This window comes from Crinia signifera, chromosome 5, assembly GCF_055691185.1.
Source record: "Crinia signifera chromosome 5, ASM5569118v1, whole genome shotgun sequence".
NCBI lineage: Eukaryota > Metazoa > Chordata > Amphibia > Anura > Myobatrachidae > Crinia > Crinia signifera.
The window spans coordinates 118,472,688-118,491,340 of record NC_139221.1 but is presented as its reverse complement, the minus strand read 5'-3'; the positions used below and the strand labels follow the sequence as shown (position 1 = coordinate 118,491,340).

The 18,653-nt window shown below is 43.1% G+C and overlaps 1 protein-coding gene across 1 annotated transcript in view; it reads right to left on the bottom strand.

The window, feature by feature from the left end:
• The window catches only part of ADTRP (androgen dependent TFPI regulating protein), a 44,734-nt gene that overhangs the window by 7,080 nt on the left and 19,001 nt on the right, over nucleotides 1–18,653 (bottom strand). The window contains exons 4-5 of the mRNA XM_083186271.1: nucleotides 15,469–15,584; nucleotides 4,125–4,276 (exon numbers count right to left, since the gene is read on the bottom strand). Of these exons, the coding sequence (XP_083042397.1) occupies nucleotides 4,125–4,276; nucleotides 15,469–15,584 (268 nt within the window). The remainder of the gene's footprint in view (nucleotides 1–4,124; nucleotides 4,277–15,468; nucleotides 15,585–18,653) is intronic.

Genomic DNA, 18,653 nt, shown 5'->3' with positions numbered 1-18,653 from the left:
GGTCACCAACCCCACTCGACTAACCCCCCCCCACCCCACCCTAGATGGGCCCTTTGGCATACCTACATAACAAAGGGAACGGGGACCGGACATTTCCCTCCTGACCTCTCTGGGCAGTCAACTACGTTCAGTTTAAATGAAACCCCAGACCCTGAATCTCCCCCACCTTAGATACTAGATAACAACCTGATCAAGCCAATAGTGCCGGGACTATTAGGGAATGTTTATTTCATATTATTTCAATCTGCCGTACTGTCCTATTTGACCAGATTTGGCTAGTATATTATTTACCTTGTTTATAGCCCGCTCTGCGCAGCGGTGTACATGTGATATGTTCAATATATGTTTTGTTCTACCTATTTTACTTGCAAAATTGTACTGTTTTTAACCCAGAATGCTGTCCCCCCCCCCCCCAGTACCCCCCTTTTTCTTTCTTCTGTACCCCATATAAAACTCTTCGTTAATAAAAATTTATTGATGGAAAAAAAAAATAGAGATACAGCGCTATTAAGGGTAAACTCCTAATAAAAATATAATGAACATTGCCAACGAGGATGTAACTAATCAAGAAATATAATGGTGCGGCTGATAAAAGTAATAATTCAACATTTGATAAAATAAAAAAAAAGGTAAAATGCTCCACATAAAATGTCAATGTCAAAAAGCAAATTCATTAAAATATGCATAAAAATATATTAGTGCTAAACAGTAAATTATTCAAGTGTGGTTTCAGGTCTTGACCCCATAAATGAACTGCTCAAGTCCCAGCAATATAAGGTGGCAGTCCAGGTAGGCAAAGTAGGTAAAAATCAAAAGAGCGAAATAAACAGTGTTTACTGATTTATAAGGTATTCCTTTTTTACACAATTTTATTGTTTTATTTTCCTTTTCTAGGTAAATTTATAATTGTGAGGCTGTTTCTAACTTGATAGATTTGCCCAGGTGTGACCAATTAGTTATCAGGTCTGGATTTATGGCCTATTTCAGTCCCTATTGCTGGGCTGCAAATTTGCAGCCCGAGCGATTATCAAATTAATGCGCATGCACATGGATAGTAGTGCGCATGCACAAGGCTATCCTGCGATGAAAGCTAGCATCGGCTATTTATCGCTGGTCGTACACAGGCTGATTGTCAGGAGGCCGGTGTTTGGAGGAGGCACCTGCCCATTTCATGGACTTTCCTGGGAAAAACGCAGGTGGGACACAGTCGTTTGAAAGGAGGACCTCTGACATCAGCGTTTACCCCAATCTGCCGGGAACTGCGCACCTCCAAGTAAGTCTGTGGCTACACATGCAGTTTTTTCACTCCAGCGATGAGGTGGCTAACTGATTACTGGGATCCTGATATTAGCAGCCCAGCAAACAGGTCAAATATAAGCCCATAAATAACAGCTTTGTGGCTGAACTGCTCATATTGCAGCATCTGGGGTGATTGCTTACCTTAAAATTCTTATTTGCACCTTTTACTGATGCTACAGTGACCACAAAATTCTTACTGCATTTTGCCCAGACACAGCCATCTGCCAATTCTACAGACACAGGGGCAGATTTATTAAGCCTGGTGATGTGATAAAGTGGCCAGAGATAACGCACCATTCAATCGGCTCCTATTTGTTAAGTTACTTGCTGGGTTTGAAAAATGACAGTTAGGAGCTGACTGGCTGGTGGGTATCACGGGCCACTTTATAACTTCACCTTGCTTAATACATCTGTCCCACAGATTCACAGCCAAAATATCTGCAAGCCGTCTTGCTTAAGGACCGTTTGGACTTCAAAATCCAAGGACTCCTAAATATCCTTAAATGTAAATGCCCTCTCTGGACTGATACCTTACATTGTTTCAGTGTTGCATTATGGCATATTGTGATATCAAAATATACAGTAATAGTATAATAATTAGTCTGTATTTCTACATTATTTTAAATTGCAGGACAAGTAAGTACTTTTTTCCTGATGGAATGGAGGAAAAAAAATTCCTAACGTGATTTGTTTGTATCATTTTTAATTCCTTTATCAAGTTCTGAAAACAAATACAATTCATTCAAATAAAGTAGCAGTACTTGTTCCTTGGGAAAAAAAAGCACTGGCGGAATTCCAAGAATGCAATACTAAATACTGAAGATTATCGCATTTCAATACATTTTCAAAAACTGATAAATGTTACAGTAATTGACTCATGGGAATTGTTTAGGCCATCACATGTGCTCCTAATCTAGAAATATTTAAAGGTACTGCACAATATTGTGCAAATGTGCATTAGAAGGAACAAGCGTTTATTGACTAGTTTAGCATTTAATTGCAAAATACACATTAAAACCTAGCAATGTTAGTAAATGTGTCTTCAATCAGATAGACACTAAAACACCAAAGATCATTTGTTATTGAATGCAATTTAAAGTCATGTAATGCAACCAACAATCTTATACAGGTTGAGTATCCCTTATCCAAATATCCGTTATCCAAATTATTCCAAAAGCCATAGTCTCCAAAATGTACTGTTATTTTATTTTTGTTGTTGCTAAAAACCAACTGGGAACATCTGTAACTGGCACTAATGGGGACATGATATGTAACTGGCACTAATGGGGACATGATATGTAACTGGCACTAATGGAGACATGATATGTAACTGGCACTAATGGGGACATGATATGTAACTAGCACTAATGGGGACATAATATGTAACTGGCACTAATGGGGACATGATATGTAACTGGCACTAATGGGGACATGATATGTAACTGGCACTAATGGGGACATGATATGTAACTAGCACTAATGGGGACATGATATGTAACTGGAACTAATGGGGACATGATATGTAACTGGCACTAATGGAGACATGATATGTAACTGGCACTAATGGGGACATGATATGTAACTAGCACTAATGGGGATATGATATGTAACTGGCACTAATGGGGACATGATATGTAACTAGCACTAATGGGGACATGATATGTAACTGGCACTAATGGGGACATGATATGTAACTGGCACTAATGGGGACATGATATGTAACTGGCACTAATGGGGACATGATATGTAACTGGCACTAATGGGGACATGATATGTAACTGGCACTAATGGGGACATGATATGTAACTGGCACTAATGGGGACATGATATGTTACTGGCACTAATGGGGACATGATATGTAACTGGCACTAATGGGGACATGATATGTAACTGGCACTAATGGGGACATGATATGTAACTGGCACTAAATATATGCAATGATTGCTTGCCATTCAAGATCAGTGTCTGAGATAGTACACAAACTTTGTTTCATGTTTTAAAACCTTGTTTCATGCACAAATAAAATACATTTGTGTGTATTTCATGTGTTTGATGTGCTGTGTTTGATACTGTAAATGCAAGATACCTCATTCAAAAATAAAAATATTCCAAAACATGGAATAATCCGTTATGCAAAATGTGTCTGTTCCGGAGCATTTTGGATAAGGGATACTCAACCTATATTAGTCTAAAATAACAAATATCTATAATTGTATAAGTTCATTTACATTGCAGTTTATACACCACTAAATGTCCTGCACTTCAGCAAAAGCTGTAAAGTGCTAAAACACTTTGGGCCCAATTCAGACCTGTTCATACAGGGCTGAATTCAGATTGCGTATAGGTTTGCAGGGGTTGCGAATGGATGTGTAAGTATCCGGCTGGCTAGAGGAAAAATCATTCAATTTTTACACACCATAAAATGATTTTTTCCACTTGTCCCTGGTGTTTGCAGCCCCCACGTAGCTCAGGACATACACTGCGGCCTCGAAAAAAAACAAAAAAGCTGGACGCTGTTGTCATCTGCCCATCCCAGCTAGCATAAGCATGCCTGTGTTTCCTGGACACTCCCAGCATTTCGTATAGGGTGCACCCACCATTTTTTCGGGGATGCCTATGAAAAGACCAGGATCCACCCTCTCATGACTTGCAAATAGAAACATTTGCTGAAGCTGATCGCAGCCGGGCCTCGTGCTTGCCCATTGCAGCCATGCCCAATGGCCTAAACATCAGCCAGCGTCCGAATTTGGACCTGGCCAAATAGTTGTGAATCGGGACCTTTATCACTCAATTAACTCAAACATTTTCTATATTATTCAACTTACCCCAAAGTAGATTGTTAAGAATTTCTCCGACAATATAAACACATGAAACTAATATATGACTGCTTAAAAAAAATATTATAAATCCAAAAGGTGTAAGTAATCCAAGGAATGGATAAACCCAGTTTCCATCAGCAAAGTAAATCCATATTACCCTAGAGAAGAGAAAATATTCATTAAAAAATCGAATTATTTTAGAGTAAACTTTATTTACACAATTTAAAAGCAAGTAAACATTTTAACTCAGTGTGGCACTAACCTCTCCATGCTCACACTGAATTTCAGGAGTAAGAAGCTTGCAATTTGTTGTCGGAATGTCAAACTATATTTAAGTATACAGTACATCCAACCTTTTCTTGGCAATCCATATTATTAATGTAAAGGTGCCCACACACTAGTGTGATTTGGGCACATTTCAACAAATTCTGATGTATCGACCCGATAAATCATATTTAAAGTGTTGCATGTGTTTCAGCTCCGATTCCAATCCGATGCCCACAGGACAGGATAGGGGTTTGCAAGGGCTGCACTTGAGATTTAGTGTATCCGCAGCCCTTCCTGGGATCGCATATGAAATATTTTATGCAAAAGGACCACATACAAGGTATTGTATGCGATCCAGCCTCCAGGGAAGTTGCCGAGCAGTTCAGGTGAAATGTTATGACTTCACCCTCCGAAAAGTCGCATAAGTGTATGGGCACCTTTACAGCATTTACTTCTCTACTAGGTTTGTCCAGCATTGATTACTCCCGGCCACAGAACACAGCATATTTGAGCTCTATCCTAGTCAATACTGTTAATGATTTTGCTGATTCAGATCGGGTTGGAATCGGGTAGGAAAGACAACATCTGCATATTGTTTAGTGTGTATGCACTATGAGGCTGATTCCAGTCACTTTGGAATGGGGCGAATTCGACCCCCATTCTTATGGTTGGAGGACTGCACATGCACATGTGAAGGTCCTCTTAGTACAGGTCCTCAAATAGCTTTGGCAACTTGCATAGACAAGGTGTCGCCCATGGGAATGCCCAGTATGTCATGGGCATCTCCATGAAAATGCTGTGCTTTCCCGTGGCGATTTGGGCGGACTGATGTGCATGACGCCAGCCACCTGCCCTGTCTTCATCCCAGCACATGCAAATAAAGTATTTTATTTGCGACCCCAGGAGAAATCATTCGCTGGTCGGCAACCAGGGAATGATTACTCCTGTAGCGGACACATGCAAGGGGAGGACGGAGGACAGATACTCAGAGGAGGGAGGTTGAGCCACGGTGCTTGAAAGCAAAGCAGGCAGGAGCAGAGAGGCGGGAGCCGCAGGGCAGCAGTGCAGTATGGACCCCGGGCGGTAAAACTTGAAAGGCACTGGCAGTGCCTGTGACAGGCAAGTAACATTATCTACTAAATTACAAATATATTTCTGCTGTTCAGCCTGTGGTGTCCTCCTTTTATTGTGCAGGGGGAGCAGCCTGTAGTGTCCTCCTGTTAATGTGCAGGAGGAGCAGCCTGTGGTGTCTTTCAATTTTATGCAGGGGAATGGTGTATTCTTTTAATACAGGGGGGGGGGGGCTATGGGGTCTATTAATTTTATGCAGGGGAGCAGCCTGTGGTGTCCTTTTGTCGTTATTATGTATTATACAGGGGAGCAGCCATGGTGTCCTGTTATTATACCGGGGAGCAGCCTGTGGTGTCTAGTTATTATCTTTTATATTTTATCTTAACACATACAGTATTATGTAAAGATGCGCTGTTCTTATGGGCCAGATACATACAAGTCCAAAGATTATTAGTTACACACTAATAAGCATATTTAACACAATACGCAAATAAATTGCAGTTTGATGTAAAAAATTCACCAGGATTCACAATGCGGTATTTGGATACATTGCAAGAATGTATTCAAAACTGCATGCAGGGACAGAGCATGTGTGAATACCCTGTCCCTGCGAATCCACTCATTCCACTTCTCAGGGTATATTTGAGTAATTGTTTAGTGTTCAGCCTGTTGTCCCAACGCCCTCCCCTCCCCACCATTATTACAGTTTTGCATAAAATATGAAAAATATGTCGTCTTAAAGAAATACAGTATATAGCCTATGGGGGAAATGTATCAACATTGGAGTAAGACAAAGACATAAAGAAATGCTCAAGCAGCCCCTAACTGTAACTTTTATGGTTGTCATTGACAGTGACAGAAGCTGATGGGTTTGTACTTTGTCTATCTCTCCACTTTATTTCTATTCATGGTTTGATACATATCTCCTCATGAGACAGGGCATTCCTTTTGAAGTAGAGTTTCAGACCCACTGTAGCCAGTCTGGCAGAGCAGAAGTGTACACAAAGGATTAAACCAAGTAATTAAGGCACTGAACACCAAGATGTATATGGGTGCAATGCTTCAATGAATTGGAGGTGACGCTGCCATTTTACCATCTGCTCATCCATTTACGAAGCCTGTGTGGTGGTTCTGCTACTATGCTGCCCGGGACCCACCAGCATCAGCACCTAGCCCACCACATCCTCTTTGAATGGTAGGTATATGGACACCTACCACCATTGTTGCACATTATATGGCACTATGGGCCTTATTCTGGTTCACTCTTTCTGACAAAATCCTTCTTAGATGGACAAAACCATTTGCACTGCAGGTGGGGCAGATGTAACTTGTGCAGAGAGAGTTAGAATTCGGTGGGGTTTTACTTCAAAGTGAGATCTAAATTGCAGTGTAACAATAAAGCAGTCAGTATTTTCCCTGCACAGAAACAATATAACTCACCCAAATCTAATTCTCTCTGCATATTTTACATCTGCCCCCCTGCAGTGCACATGGCTTTGTCCATCTAAGAAGGATTTTGTCAGAAAGAATGAACTAGAATAAGGCCCTTTATTTGTCTTGCACATATGTTTATCTATGCACTTTATGTATTTTAAATAATGCTTATATCTGGTTATTCTACCCTGGTCAAAAAATTTGATTGAAAAAATAAGGGGTTCAGATATCACACCCATATACATCTTCTTGGTGTTAAGCACCTTAATTACTTGGTTTAAACCATTTTGTACAGATCGTTTTGAGACTTTGTGTTGCCCTTTTCTGACCAAGTAAGGGCTGCTGTATACCGAGTCTATTGTGCACTGTATACTGCCTACTTCTACTGCCTTCACATTGGTAGAGCAAAGTATTAAGGAACAAGATTATTAAAATAAAATGAAAGATTTAGGGGGATATTCAATGTCAGGGGAACAGCCGTGCCCCTGTCCCGTTCTCGTTTTGCTCGCCTGGAGCTCGGCAGTCGGGATTCAATGTCCCGGCCGCCGAGCGGCGAGAAGGGGGCGTGGCCGCGAGTTGAGGATGGAAATAGACGAGCTCCGGCCTTTGGCAGAGAAGTGTATTTTTAGATGAACTTTGCCCAGTGTAAAAACAGTTTTCAATCTTAAAACACAAAAATGGTGTCAATCCAATTAGGAGCGAGTTTGGAAAGAGCGAGCTTGTTTCTTGAAACTCTCATACATCGCACAATGGTGCACAGCAGAGAAATGCAAGATTAAATTAGAAATGCCAATTTGCATTACTAGTGGGTGGTTGTGTAATGTTTCTATAAAATGCAATGTGGGAGAAGTGAGGAGATCATCCCAGATCAAAAAAGAAAAATGAAATAGAAAGACCATACAAAAGGTCTTAATGGCCATAAGAGAAAGTACTGTTTTTTTTTTTTGCACTTTTTATTAATGTGAAAAATGATAGGCAGCAAAAGTTTTTCCAGCATTTTGGGGTACACGAAAATATCTGTATATTTTTCATTGTTTTTTATACAAATTTGTAAAAAGCTGGATTAAACACTTTCATCAATACAACACCTCTATGTATCTCTTTCTTTTTATAGAAATTCACCTGAAAACTGATTATTACTGATGTCTTTATTGGCCAAATGAAGGTGTTTAAACCACGCCAAGAGCATTATTAATAATTATGATGGGTGTATCAGAGGTTATTCACTGTCTCAAAACAATTTATAACTTATAATAAACATTTTCCTACCATTTCACCTACTGATGGTGGTGAATAAAAAAAACCTCTATTTTCCTCTTAGCCACTTAACTGATGTTTTTTTCCCCACACTCAAAACTGCTCAGAAATTGATTTTTTTTTTAATGATTTATTAAAGTGTAAAACATATTAGTAATAATATATTAAAACTCTTCTATTATTTTTTAACCCCCGATCATATCAATAGGCCCCACTATAAAAAACCTCCCTCCCCCCCATTGACAATAGACACCCGGTAGTCATAATTCCTAATAATAGTTTAGTAGCAAAAACAGGGGGGTGGGGGGGGGCAGATGCATATGGGCAGTGAAACTGGTATGGAGGAGGGGGGGGGGGGCAGATACACCCCCCCGGTGGTAGGATCTTATGTGATGTACATTTTTCAAACATGCAGGTGTTAGTAATAGAGGACATTGTGCGGGATTCTCTGGAGCAGAAATTTACCGCATTTCTGTATGCAGTAACCCCCCTCTGCAGTGTCAGCCCTGCGGAGGGAATTGCCAGCTTTTGCAGAAGCATATGGGCTTCTTAACGCAGTGCTGTGTGAGGGATCTGTCACGGATCCCTCCCAGCATGTCCCGCGGCCGGCACCGTGCTCTGCGCATGCGCAGACGGACTCCCGGATCTCAGACCCGGAAGTCCAGTGCCAGCGCCGCATCGCAAGGGACAGCTCTTATCGCAAGAGCTGTCCCTTGTGTTAATGATCGCATATGTTAGAGCAAAAGTGATCATTAGCAATGCAAAGCCCGGCGGAGGGGGAAAGTATTTCTTAGAGCATCCCGCCCATTGCCTGTTATTATATTTTTATTTATAAGGCACCACAAGTGGTATGCAGCACCGTACATATAAAACAGTGCAAGGTACACAGAACTAGATATAACACAATTAAAGCACAATTCTTAGAACACAATACAGCTGTGATATAGGGAAGTGAATGAGAAGAGATGCAGGATTTAGTATACAGTATACAAAGATAGTCTTAGATTGTAGGTGAGTCAGAGAGCTGTAATTGAAATGCAAGAAGAGTGCTGTGAGAACAGGAGGGAAGAGGACCCTGCTCTAAGGAGCTTACAATCTAAAAGGAAGGGGAGGCAGACAGATGTGCAGGTAAGGAGACCATAAGGCAAGAAGTGAGCATGGCAGGGATGGTCAGTACATGAGGCAGCAGGTGGAGAGAATGGGAAAAAATAGTAGAGGTATAACATACAGTGGGGTGACAAGAAGAAAATATAAGATAATAAAATACAGTAATTGGCAGTATTAACCCCTTCAGTGGCAATCCCGAGAATTTTCCGGGCTGTGCCTCAGTGCCCAGTCTGGCAAGCCCGGAAAATTCTCGGGATTGCCCCTGTTTAGAGCCGGGCAGCGCTGCTGAGTTCAATCGCTGAACTCAGGCAGCTTCAGCGCTGCCCAGCTCCCTCCCTTCTGCCGCGCTTCTTCCTCCCTCCCCCCCCCCCCCCCCCATCCTCCCCTCCGGCTTTTCTATTAAAGTCTCCGGCGCCGGCTTATGAGAAGCCGGCTGCCGGGGGCAGGGACGGGAAGCCGGGATGCAGATTCGGGCAGCGGCTGATTGACAGTTCAGCGGCGCTGCCCGGACCCGGGAGGCAGTGGTAGGGGGGTTTTTTTAGGGAGTGCTCCCCATAAAAAGCTTGCCCATTGGGGAGCGCTCCCTAAAAAAAAAAAAAAAACACCGAAGGAGTTAAAACAGTGGTAAATTCAATATAAAAGTAATGTAATCAGATTACGGGAGTAGCGGGTGATATTTGTAGCAATAAGGGAGCAAAGTGGTCCAGTCGCGTGGGTGGATGATATAGTCAGAGGGGTGTCCAGAGTAAGTAGCTAGTTGAATGCAGTCCATAGCAGTCCATATGGACTATTCTGCATAGTGTGCCACAGGACAGTAAGGAAAATGTAAATATAAGTTAGTTCCCCAAATTGGAGGAGTAAGTTTCTGTTTTTTAATAATTGACCTTTCCTGTGAAATATGGTGCTACTGGGCAGTCAATTCCCCCACTATGGGGGAAATGCACTAAGATAGAAGTTCTATTTCAAATGGGATGTTGCTATGGACAACCAATCAGATACTGGGCGGGATTCTCTAAAATCCGCAGCCCTCTTCGCCCGGCATCGCATTTCTAATGACCGCATATTCTCTAAAATATGCGGTCATTAACGCAAGGGACAGCTCTTGCGGTAAGAGCTGTCCCTTGCGATGCGGTGCCGGCACTGGACTTCCGGGTCTATGACCCGGGAGTCCGTCTGCGCATGCGCAGACTGACGCGCCGGCCGCAGGGCATGCTGAGAGGGATCCGTGACGGATCCCTCACACACCGCTGCGGTAAGAAGCCCATAGGCTTCTGCAGGGAACCGCCAGCTTTTGCTGGCGATTCCCTCCGCAGCGGTGACACTGCGGAGGGAGGTTAGAGAATACAGAAATGCGGTAAAAACCCTGATAGCTGGGTTTTTACAGCATTTCTGTAATAGAGAATCTCGCCCACTATCTATTATCTTCTAGAACAGGCATGTCCAACTTTGGCCCTCCAGATGTTGTGAAACTACACATCCCAGCATGCTTTGCCACAGTTTTGCTATTAGAGAATGCTAAAACTATTGCAAAGCATGCTGGGATGTGTAGTTTCAAAACATCTGGAGGGCCAACGTTGGACATGCCTGTTCTAGAATGTGCTAAATAAATAAGTAGATTCTGATGGGTTACCCATAGTGAAATAGAACGCCCATCTTAGTAAATTTTGAAAAAAAAAATGCATACATTCCATTCCTTTAACTATATTTTTGAATGTTTATTTCCTGAGTGTAGACAATATCAAACGAATTTGCACAATGTGATTGATGATAGCACGGATGATGTAAATGGATTTAGCTTTCCTACTGTTGGTTGGGCTAAAGCACTGTTCTCGGTAAGAAGAGGTAGGTATTTGCAACAAATTGTGCTTCTCAGAAGTGTCATTTGTTTAAACAGGTAACCAGAATCTGCGATGTGCAAGTTGAAATCTATTTTCCATTCTATTACATTTCCACTTATAATCAGCAGGGACACAAGTAAATAGGCTGACTTGTCTGCACTCCTTGGTTTATTGACTTGTTAGTCATCCATAATTCAAAGGAAACTTGCAATAAAGTCCCATGTGGTTTGTTTAATATAATCAGTACTGCCTTTTTGTTTTCTGAAAATAAAAAAATGTTGCGCCACATAAAATTATCCAAAAATAGTAACTAAATGAACTTACGTCTACTGTAGACCTGTCATTTTGCATGCATTTCTATAACATAGCTCCATTGCAAATACAATGATATAACATTGTATGCTTTACTTTGTATGCGCAACTCCCTTTGCACTGTTATGGTCCACTTAGGGCATACTTACCTGCTTAGTGGCTGCTTCCCCTGGGAGGGAGAAACCAGGTCCCACAGGAGGGGGCATGGAGACATGATCGAATTATCGTAGCCCTGACCCTCACTAACAATGCCAACATTATTGGCAATGTAAAGTGGGGGACAGGGCTACGATGATGCGATATAGCATGAATTGCATTATAGCCCCGTCCACTTCTCCTGTGTAGGCGGATGGTGCCAGGGTGTGGGTGGGGAGGGTTCTAGCATCAGAGTTGTGCCCACAATCCTGGGGGACCAGGAGTGCCACCCAATTTGAAAGAGTATGTCAGCCTTTCTGGGATGGTAGGCAAGTATAACTTAGGGTGGGATGTTCTAACATCCGCTGCCCATTATCGCCCCCCCCCCTTCGCCAGCCACCGCATTCTTAATAACGGCATATGCTCTAATATATGCGGTTATTCACGCAAGGGACAGCTCTTGCGATAAGAGCTGTCCCTTGTGATGCGGTGCCGGCACTGGAATTCCGGGTCTGTGACCCAGAAGTCCATCTGCGCATGCGCAGAGTGACGGCGGGGGGCGTGACGGATCCCTCACAGTAGCGCTGCGGTAAGAAGCCCATAGGCTTCAACAGGTAATTGCCAGAATTTGCTGGCGATTCTCTCCGCAGCGCTGCCACTGCGGAGGGGCCATAGAGCATACAGAAATGCTGTAAAACCCCGATAACGGGGTTTTTACCGCATTTCTGCTTTAGAGAATCTCCCCCTTAGGCATTTGATAGAGTTTACAGTAGACAAAATCTGCACCAAGACCAAACTTGTTGGCAATGGTGTAAATCTAATGTACTGTAAGCAGTTTGCAGTGCACACCCAGGGCTGTTTAAACAACATTGTGGGCCCTGACAAAAACAATGGTCTAGGGCCCTTTCACACCCATTCTCCACGTGCTTCTATACAGTAAACAGCTGTCAGAATTCTGATGGATGGATAATTCTAGCCATCAACCAATCAGCATGTTGACAGCCATTAATTGACTGCAGGCTGGGAGGCAGATCGGGAATGCTGGCTTGCGGATCTGATTGTCTGACCACCACCCACCCCTGCTCGAAGGCCTTACAATTGTGGAGACCTGCAGTCAGGGCCGGATTAACAATGGGCCTGATGGAGCTACAGCTCCAGGCCCACTCTCCAAGTAGGCCCATTTTGTAGCTGAGGGCCAGGGCTTTCCAACGAGCCCAGCCCCGCATTGCTAGCCCCCCGGGAACCGGAGTTACCACCAGGCAATGCTAGAAGTTTAATTCCACGGCTGCCAGTTCCCCCTTCGGCGTCACAGAAGCTCGAGGTTGATCTCAGTCGAACCCAAATCGCTGGGCCTTCAATCTGACACCAGGCTGGTCCATATGTGTTCATTGGTTCTAGAGATATTGTGGGTAAACTGATTTTTTTAATTTCTGAAGTATGATTTCATGGCTGTTCATGTTGTTTGAGGACAGATTTCTCTGGAACCAAACGGCCCAGTTTCACGGAAACAAAATCATTCGAAGCCCACATGTAAATAGTCAGTTGGTTCCGAAAATATATCTGGTTGTTTAAAGGGGAGGGGGGTTGTATTCTCTGGCATAACTGTAAATGATGCTCCCCCAAGCCAAAATATTTTTAGTTTCCCGGCTCCTCTGTCTGGCCTCTAGTGCGGGAGCCGTCACCCACGCAGCCCCCGCTCCCCCAAGCAGTGGCCGGGGCTGCCTTACACAATCTACGCCACTGCTCACACCAGAAATGCAGGGACTAGGCTGGTGTAAAAGGGGCCAGCCCAGGAATGTCCCTGCATGATCCTGGGACCATATTCCCAAGTAAGTCCCTGCATTTTCTGGTGTGAAAGGGGTATTATTTCAAATAGCTGGGACCCGCTGTTACCGCGAGCATGTACTGCCCCTTGGCAATGAGCATGTAATCCCACATGGCAATGAGCATGGAAACTCTGGCAATGAGCATGGAACTCCTGGCAATGAGCATGTAGGTAAGCAGCACTTATATAGCATAATTTTTAATAGGCATTATGGTATTTGGCATAATACGTAATAGACATTATGTTGTGTGGCTTAACATGTAATGGGCATTATGGAGTAAAGTTTTAATGCATGCCTTTGTCGCGCAATGCCCCTGTTTATGAAGCATATTGTGCATTATTTCTCAATCTGTTTGGTATAGTGTGTATTTTGGCTCAATCCATGTGGCAAAGTGTAAATTTTCCCTTAATATGTGTGGCATAACGAGAAGTTTGACTCAATCTGTGTGCCATAGTGTGAATTTTGGCTCAGTCGGTGTGAATTTTGGCTCATTCCATGTGGCATAATGTGTAAGACCACATAAAAGGTGTTGTCTCTAAAGTTTCGGCTTTCAGTATTTTTTTTATGACTGCAGTGCCGGCTCACCCCGCAAGTATCTTAGGACATCGGCATCCTGTGGGTGCACCTTTGGAGGGCATCCGCCAATATATCTCCCTGCATTTTTCCTATGCCAGCCCCCTGCCTTTTTCAGACATATATAATTAGTTGAAAGTATTTACACAAATAGAGACCCCCATGAGCAGACCACCCAAACAGAACACTGGTCACGCCACCCACATTATTAGGTGCTGTCCACAACCCCTATTATTGCGTATAATAGGCCCTTGATCATTTTCAGCTCCAGGCCCATTTAGACCTTAATCTGGCACTGCCTGCAGTAAATGGGAAAAGGGGAATTGGGAATGTGGTTGACCGCACTAGTTTAGATATACTACTTATTCCTGTTTATAGTTTTCCTGAAAAAGACTGACTACTGGACCATATATTCTCCCATTTGTCACCAAACACTTTTAGACTTCTGTCATAGTGTTCCTTTTGGTGACAGTCAGTGGTGCACCCCGAGTTATATTAATTGCTTAATATGTTTTCTATGTTCAAGAGAGGACATAGAAAGGAGAAAAAAGAAACTCTTTTTGGGGGCACCCTTGTATTTCAGTAAACAAAGAGTACTATGACTAATTCTAAAACATAGCTTTTATTATTATTTATTTAAAATTCTGACCACCATACATATTGCACACTGCAAAATATTTTACAATTATTCATCCCAATTGTATATCGTGTGAGACAAAAATGCAAAATGTAAGATAAATAAATGAATGACCATCATATCTCCAACATTTATCATTCAATTCAGAGTACATGGGAGGTTTAAATCACTGGTCATGTAATCACCTGGGGTCTATTGTTGATCTCGAAATTATAGGAATCACCAATCAGAAAAAGAAGGTCAGCCCTATTTGGGAGTTGGGACTGAGTCACTTCTCCTTTTCACCCCTCTTGCGTACAAGCAGAGGAGGGGGAATGAGAGAGTGACGGTCCCAGGGTTATGACCGAAAAGATAGATAGTACATGTGGATTACAGTGCTGGCACCTAGTTTAACGGGCGGCCCTGATACTACATATGCATTGCAAAAAAAAAAAATGAAAATATATTCATGTGCTGCTGAAAATATGGAGAATCAGAGGCATTGAATACTGGCCATAGTGAAGCCGGTGATACCTCGAGTAGCCTACTGTACCTCTAAATGAGCTGGCATTGCTTGTTAGATACTGCTTTCAGCATGCACGGTCCAGAGTTTTAGATGGGGTTTAGAGATTCCGAGGGATTGGAAGGGTTTTGTGGGGCTGCAAGGGGACTGTTAACTAAAATGGGTGACTCCCGCAAGATGCAGGATTATTGGCAAACATGATCCATGGTAGCTATTCCATTGTGTATAATGCATGTAACTGTGATAGGGAAGGTGGCCTTTGTCAGCCCTCCCTGCACCCTTGGTAGCTATGCCCTTGTCCCTGACAATATTCTTCCATCACGTCCGCTGATGTGAATAAGGTTAGGATATATCTTAGCTTATTCTCATGAAACATACCTTGTTTACTTACCAGCTTATATAGGACACTGAACAAATCCCCAAGAGGAGGAGTCCCTTTTTCTTTGGGGGATAGCGATGTGGAGAGGTTACAATTTCCAAGACAGCAATAGGAAAGACAGCTGTGTGCTGCAAAATAAACAGCACATTAATATTGCATCAGATACATTGTTGTTCTTTTTATATTTTATGTACATGTGTTTGTAGCTGAAAAATGCAAAGGGAAAAAAATCTATTTCAAGAAGATGTGTAATGAGAACATGAAGTTGTTTTAATAACACAAACAGTCGGAAAAAATGGAATGGAATTATGGCTTAATTATATATATACAAAATGTAAGAATATTTCTGTATGACATGCTAAAAGGAGAGGATAAAGAACAGTAATGTTTAAAACCTTTTCATTCAATGATGCACCAAGGGCAAGGTGACGTAGGCAGCTGCTCAAATGAACAATGTATGTAGCATCAGCAATTGGTAATAAACAAGAATTATTACTATAGTTGTACAGAATGATACAAAAGGGCACCTGTGTTTCTCCCAGGGGGATATCAGTGTTGCAAAAGTACTGTATGTGCCTGCATATTGCCTCAGGAACTCTGTGTGCTGAGTTGCTTTCATATAAGCAAATATACAGTCTATGCAAGCAGCGTATGCAATATATATTTTAGTATAAACACTGATATTTTGCCACCCAGTGTTAAGACAACTTGATGATTTAGAGGGTTATTCATATTCATTCGCATCCTCCGTGCCTTTGCACGGGGGACCGATGGTGAGCGTCTGTGCATGCGCAGATGCATTTCTGCGCATGTGCAGATGCATGGTGCGTGGACCCACTGCAAACCGTCTCTTCGCCGGGTGCACGCAACCAGGACAGCGGGCAGGGGCGGAGAGGGGCGCCGGGCATCCACATTTGCATATGGTAATGCCCAGCATTTCATGGGTGTTTCCATAAGAACGCTTGGTGTACTCATGTTAAAGAGGCCGTGATGCGGGTGCGGGGGTGGACAGCTGACATCGTCGGAGGTCAACTGCCCACCCATTTCCGCCTCATCGTGCACGCATATGTAAGAGACTTGAAAGTCACTTTTATATGCGTGCACCTTCCACATCTTTCGATGGTCAGTGACCATCGAAAGATCTGGGTGTTCCCCCCAGCATGGGAATGGATGTTTAAGTTAAACATCCATTTGCAGCCTGTGCGTGCATTTAAAACATTAACAAGCTAGTCTGCACCAAATAAAGTGTAGTTCATTTAAAACAGTACGTCAGGCTTATACAAGCTCAATGATCATGGTAAGCGAGTTACCAAATTCTGCTCCCTATTGGCATGTGTAGTAGCTCCATTTTACCCTTAATATTGCATGTAGTGGCTGCTTGGCCCTGCAGTAACAGGGTGGCAAGAAACTGCGGGATTTGGTGCCAATGAAGAATGTTTAAATAAGAGAAGGACTAGCCCATGAGGGGAGAGGGCCCTGCTCCTGAGAGCTTACATTCTAGAGGATTCTTTTTACTGACGTACTGTACTGTTCTGTCCTGTGTAATACTACATATTTATATACAATTTAATTGATCCATATCCCACCTCATATGGCAGCTCCCCTCAACACACACCTGAGAAGTTTTAGGATGGCCTTTCCTGTAACATTATTACAGGAAAGGCCTTAGCAATTGATTACATTTAAAGCAAATATCCTTTAACATAACTCTTCCTTTTAAAATAATGATGCTGACAACAGAATATGGTGGTAAAGCGTTGCATTCACATCCAATCTACCTATCACTAAAGTAAAGCTTAAAATAAATTCTGCAGAAAAATTGAGATACCGTTAACAGTGAGATAGGTTCTGTCAGCACTGTAGAGTCTGAGAGCACACAAATTACACATGGACCACATCCCCATCAACATCTATCCCTCAGTGCATCCCAGACATACAGTAATTCTTATAACCAAAAAATTGAACACTAAGGGGTATATATACTATAGTGCGGGTTTGTAGAAGTGGAAATGCCCATTGCAACCAGTAACATATTATACATTATCTTCTAGAAGGTGCTAGATAAATGATAACTAGAATTTGAGTGGTTGCTATGGGCAACGTCTCCACTTTTTTTAACCCGTACATTAGTAAATATACCCCAAAGTCTGGGAAAAAGATATGTCTAAGCCAATAAGGGGCTTAGAAAGCCAGCAGAGAAAAGACCAAGGGCGGGATGTATTAAAATACATCGCCGCCCTTAGCGCCCCCCCCCCCCGCCGCGATGTTGCCGCATATGTACTAACATATGCGGCTGGCATCGCGATGCGGTGACGGAGGCCCCCCGCGATACCTGTACTGTGGTCTGCGGGGGGTTTCCGTCACCTCCCAGCCGGCTTCTGCTGCTTTCACGCCGGGGACAGCAAAGCAGGCTGTCCCCGGCGCTTCCTCCTCCCCCCTGCAGCCGGAAGGACGTCCGGCTGCGTTGATAGGGGGAGGAAGGGCTTACCTTTCGGGGTCCAGGAGGACCTGCAAGAAGGTAAGCCCAAGGGAGGGGGAGATAGGGGGTCGGCGAGGCGGCGGGGTTGCGGCGACGCGGCGGGCGGCGAAAAGAAGCCCATAGGCTTCTATAGGGTATCGCCACCCAAAGGTGGCGATACCCTTCAATGCGGTATCATTTTTGATACATTGGAAAATGCGGTAAACCGGGGTTTTACCGCATTTTCCATTTGATACATCTCGCCCCAAAAATGTCCAAAAACCTAAATAACTTAATGTTCCTGCCTGCTACTTGCATATGGACATTAAAGGCACAATATTTTATCAAATCCACCATTGTACTATAAGCACTAAAATACTGAGGCAACCACTTCCACATTGCAAAACCGGGTCCAACCCGGGATTTACAACCCGGCTCCGACCCAGGTCAGACCATTTTAATTGCACTTTTGACCCAGGTTATTGCCAGGTTGGCACCTTTTCAGTCATCCCAGGTCAGCCATTAAAACACCATGTATGTCATTTTAAATGGACTATTTTGTGGCTCAGAAAGATGACAAATCAGAAGGGGACAAAAAGAAAGGGTAGGGCCAGCTCACAGCATTGCATCAGTCATGGCTGACAGATCACAAGGCTGGAGCCCTGACTTCATGCTTGCTTCTACCTCAGCCAGTGAGAGCTATTTGAGGAGAAGGTTACACTATTGCACAGATAGGGCG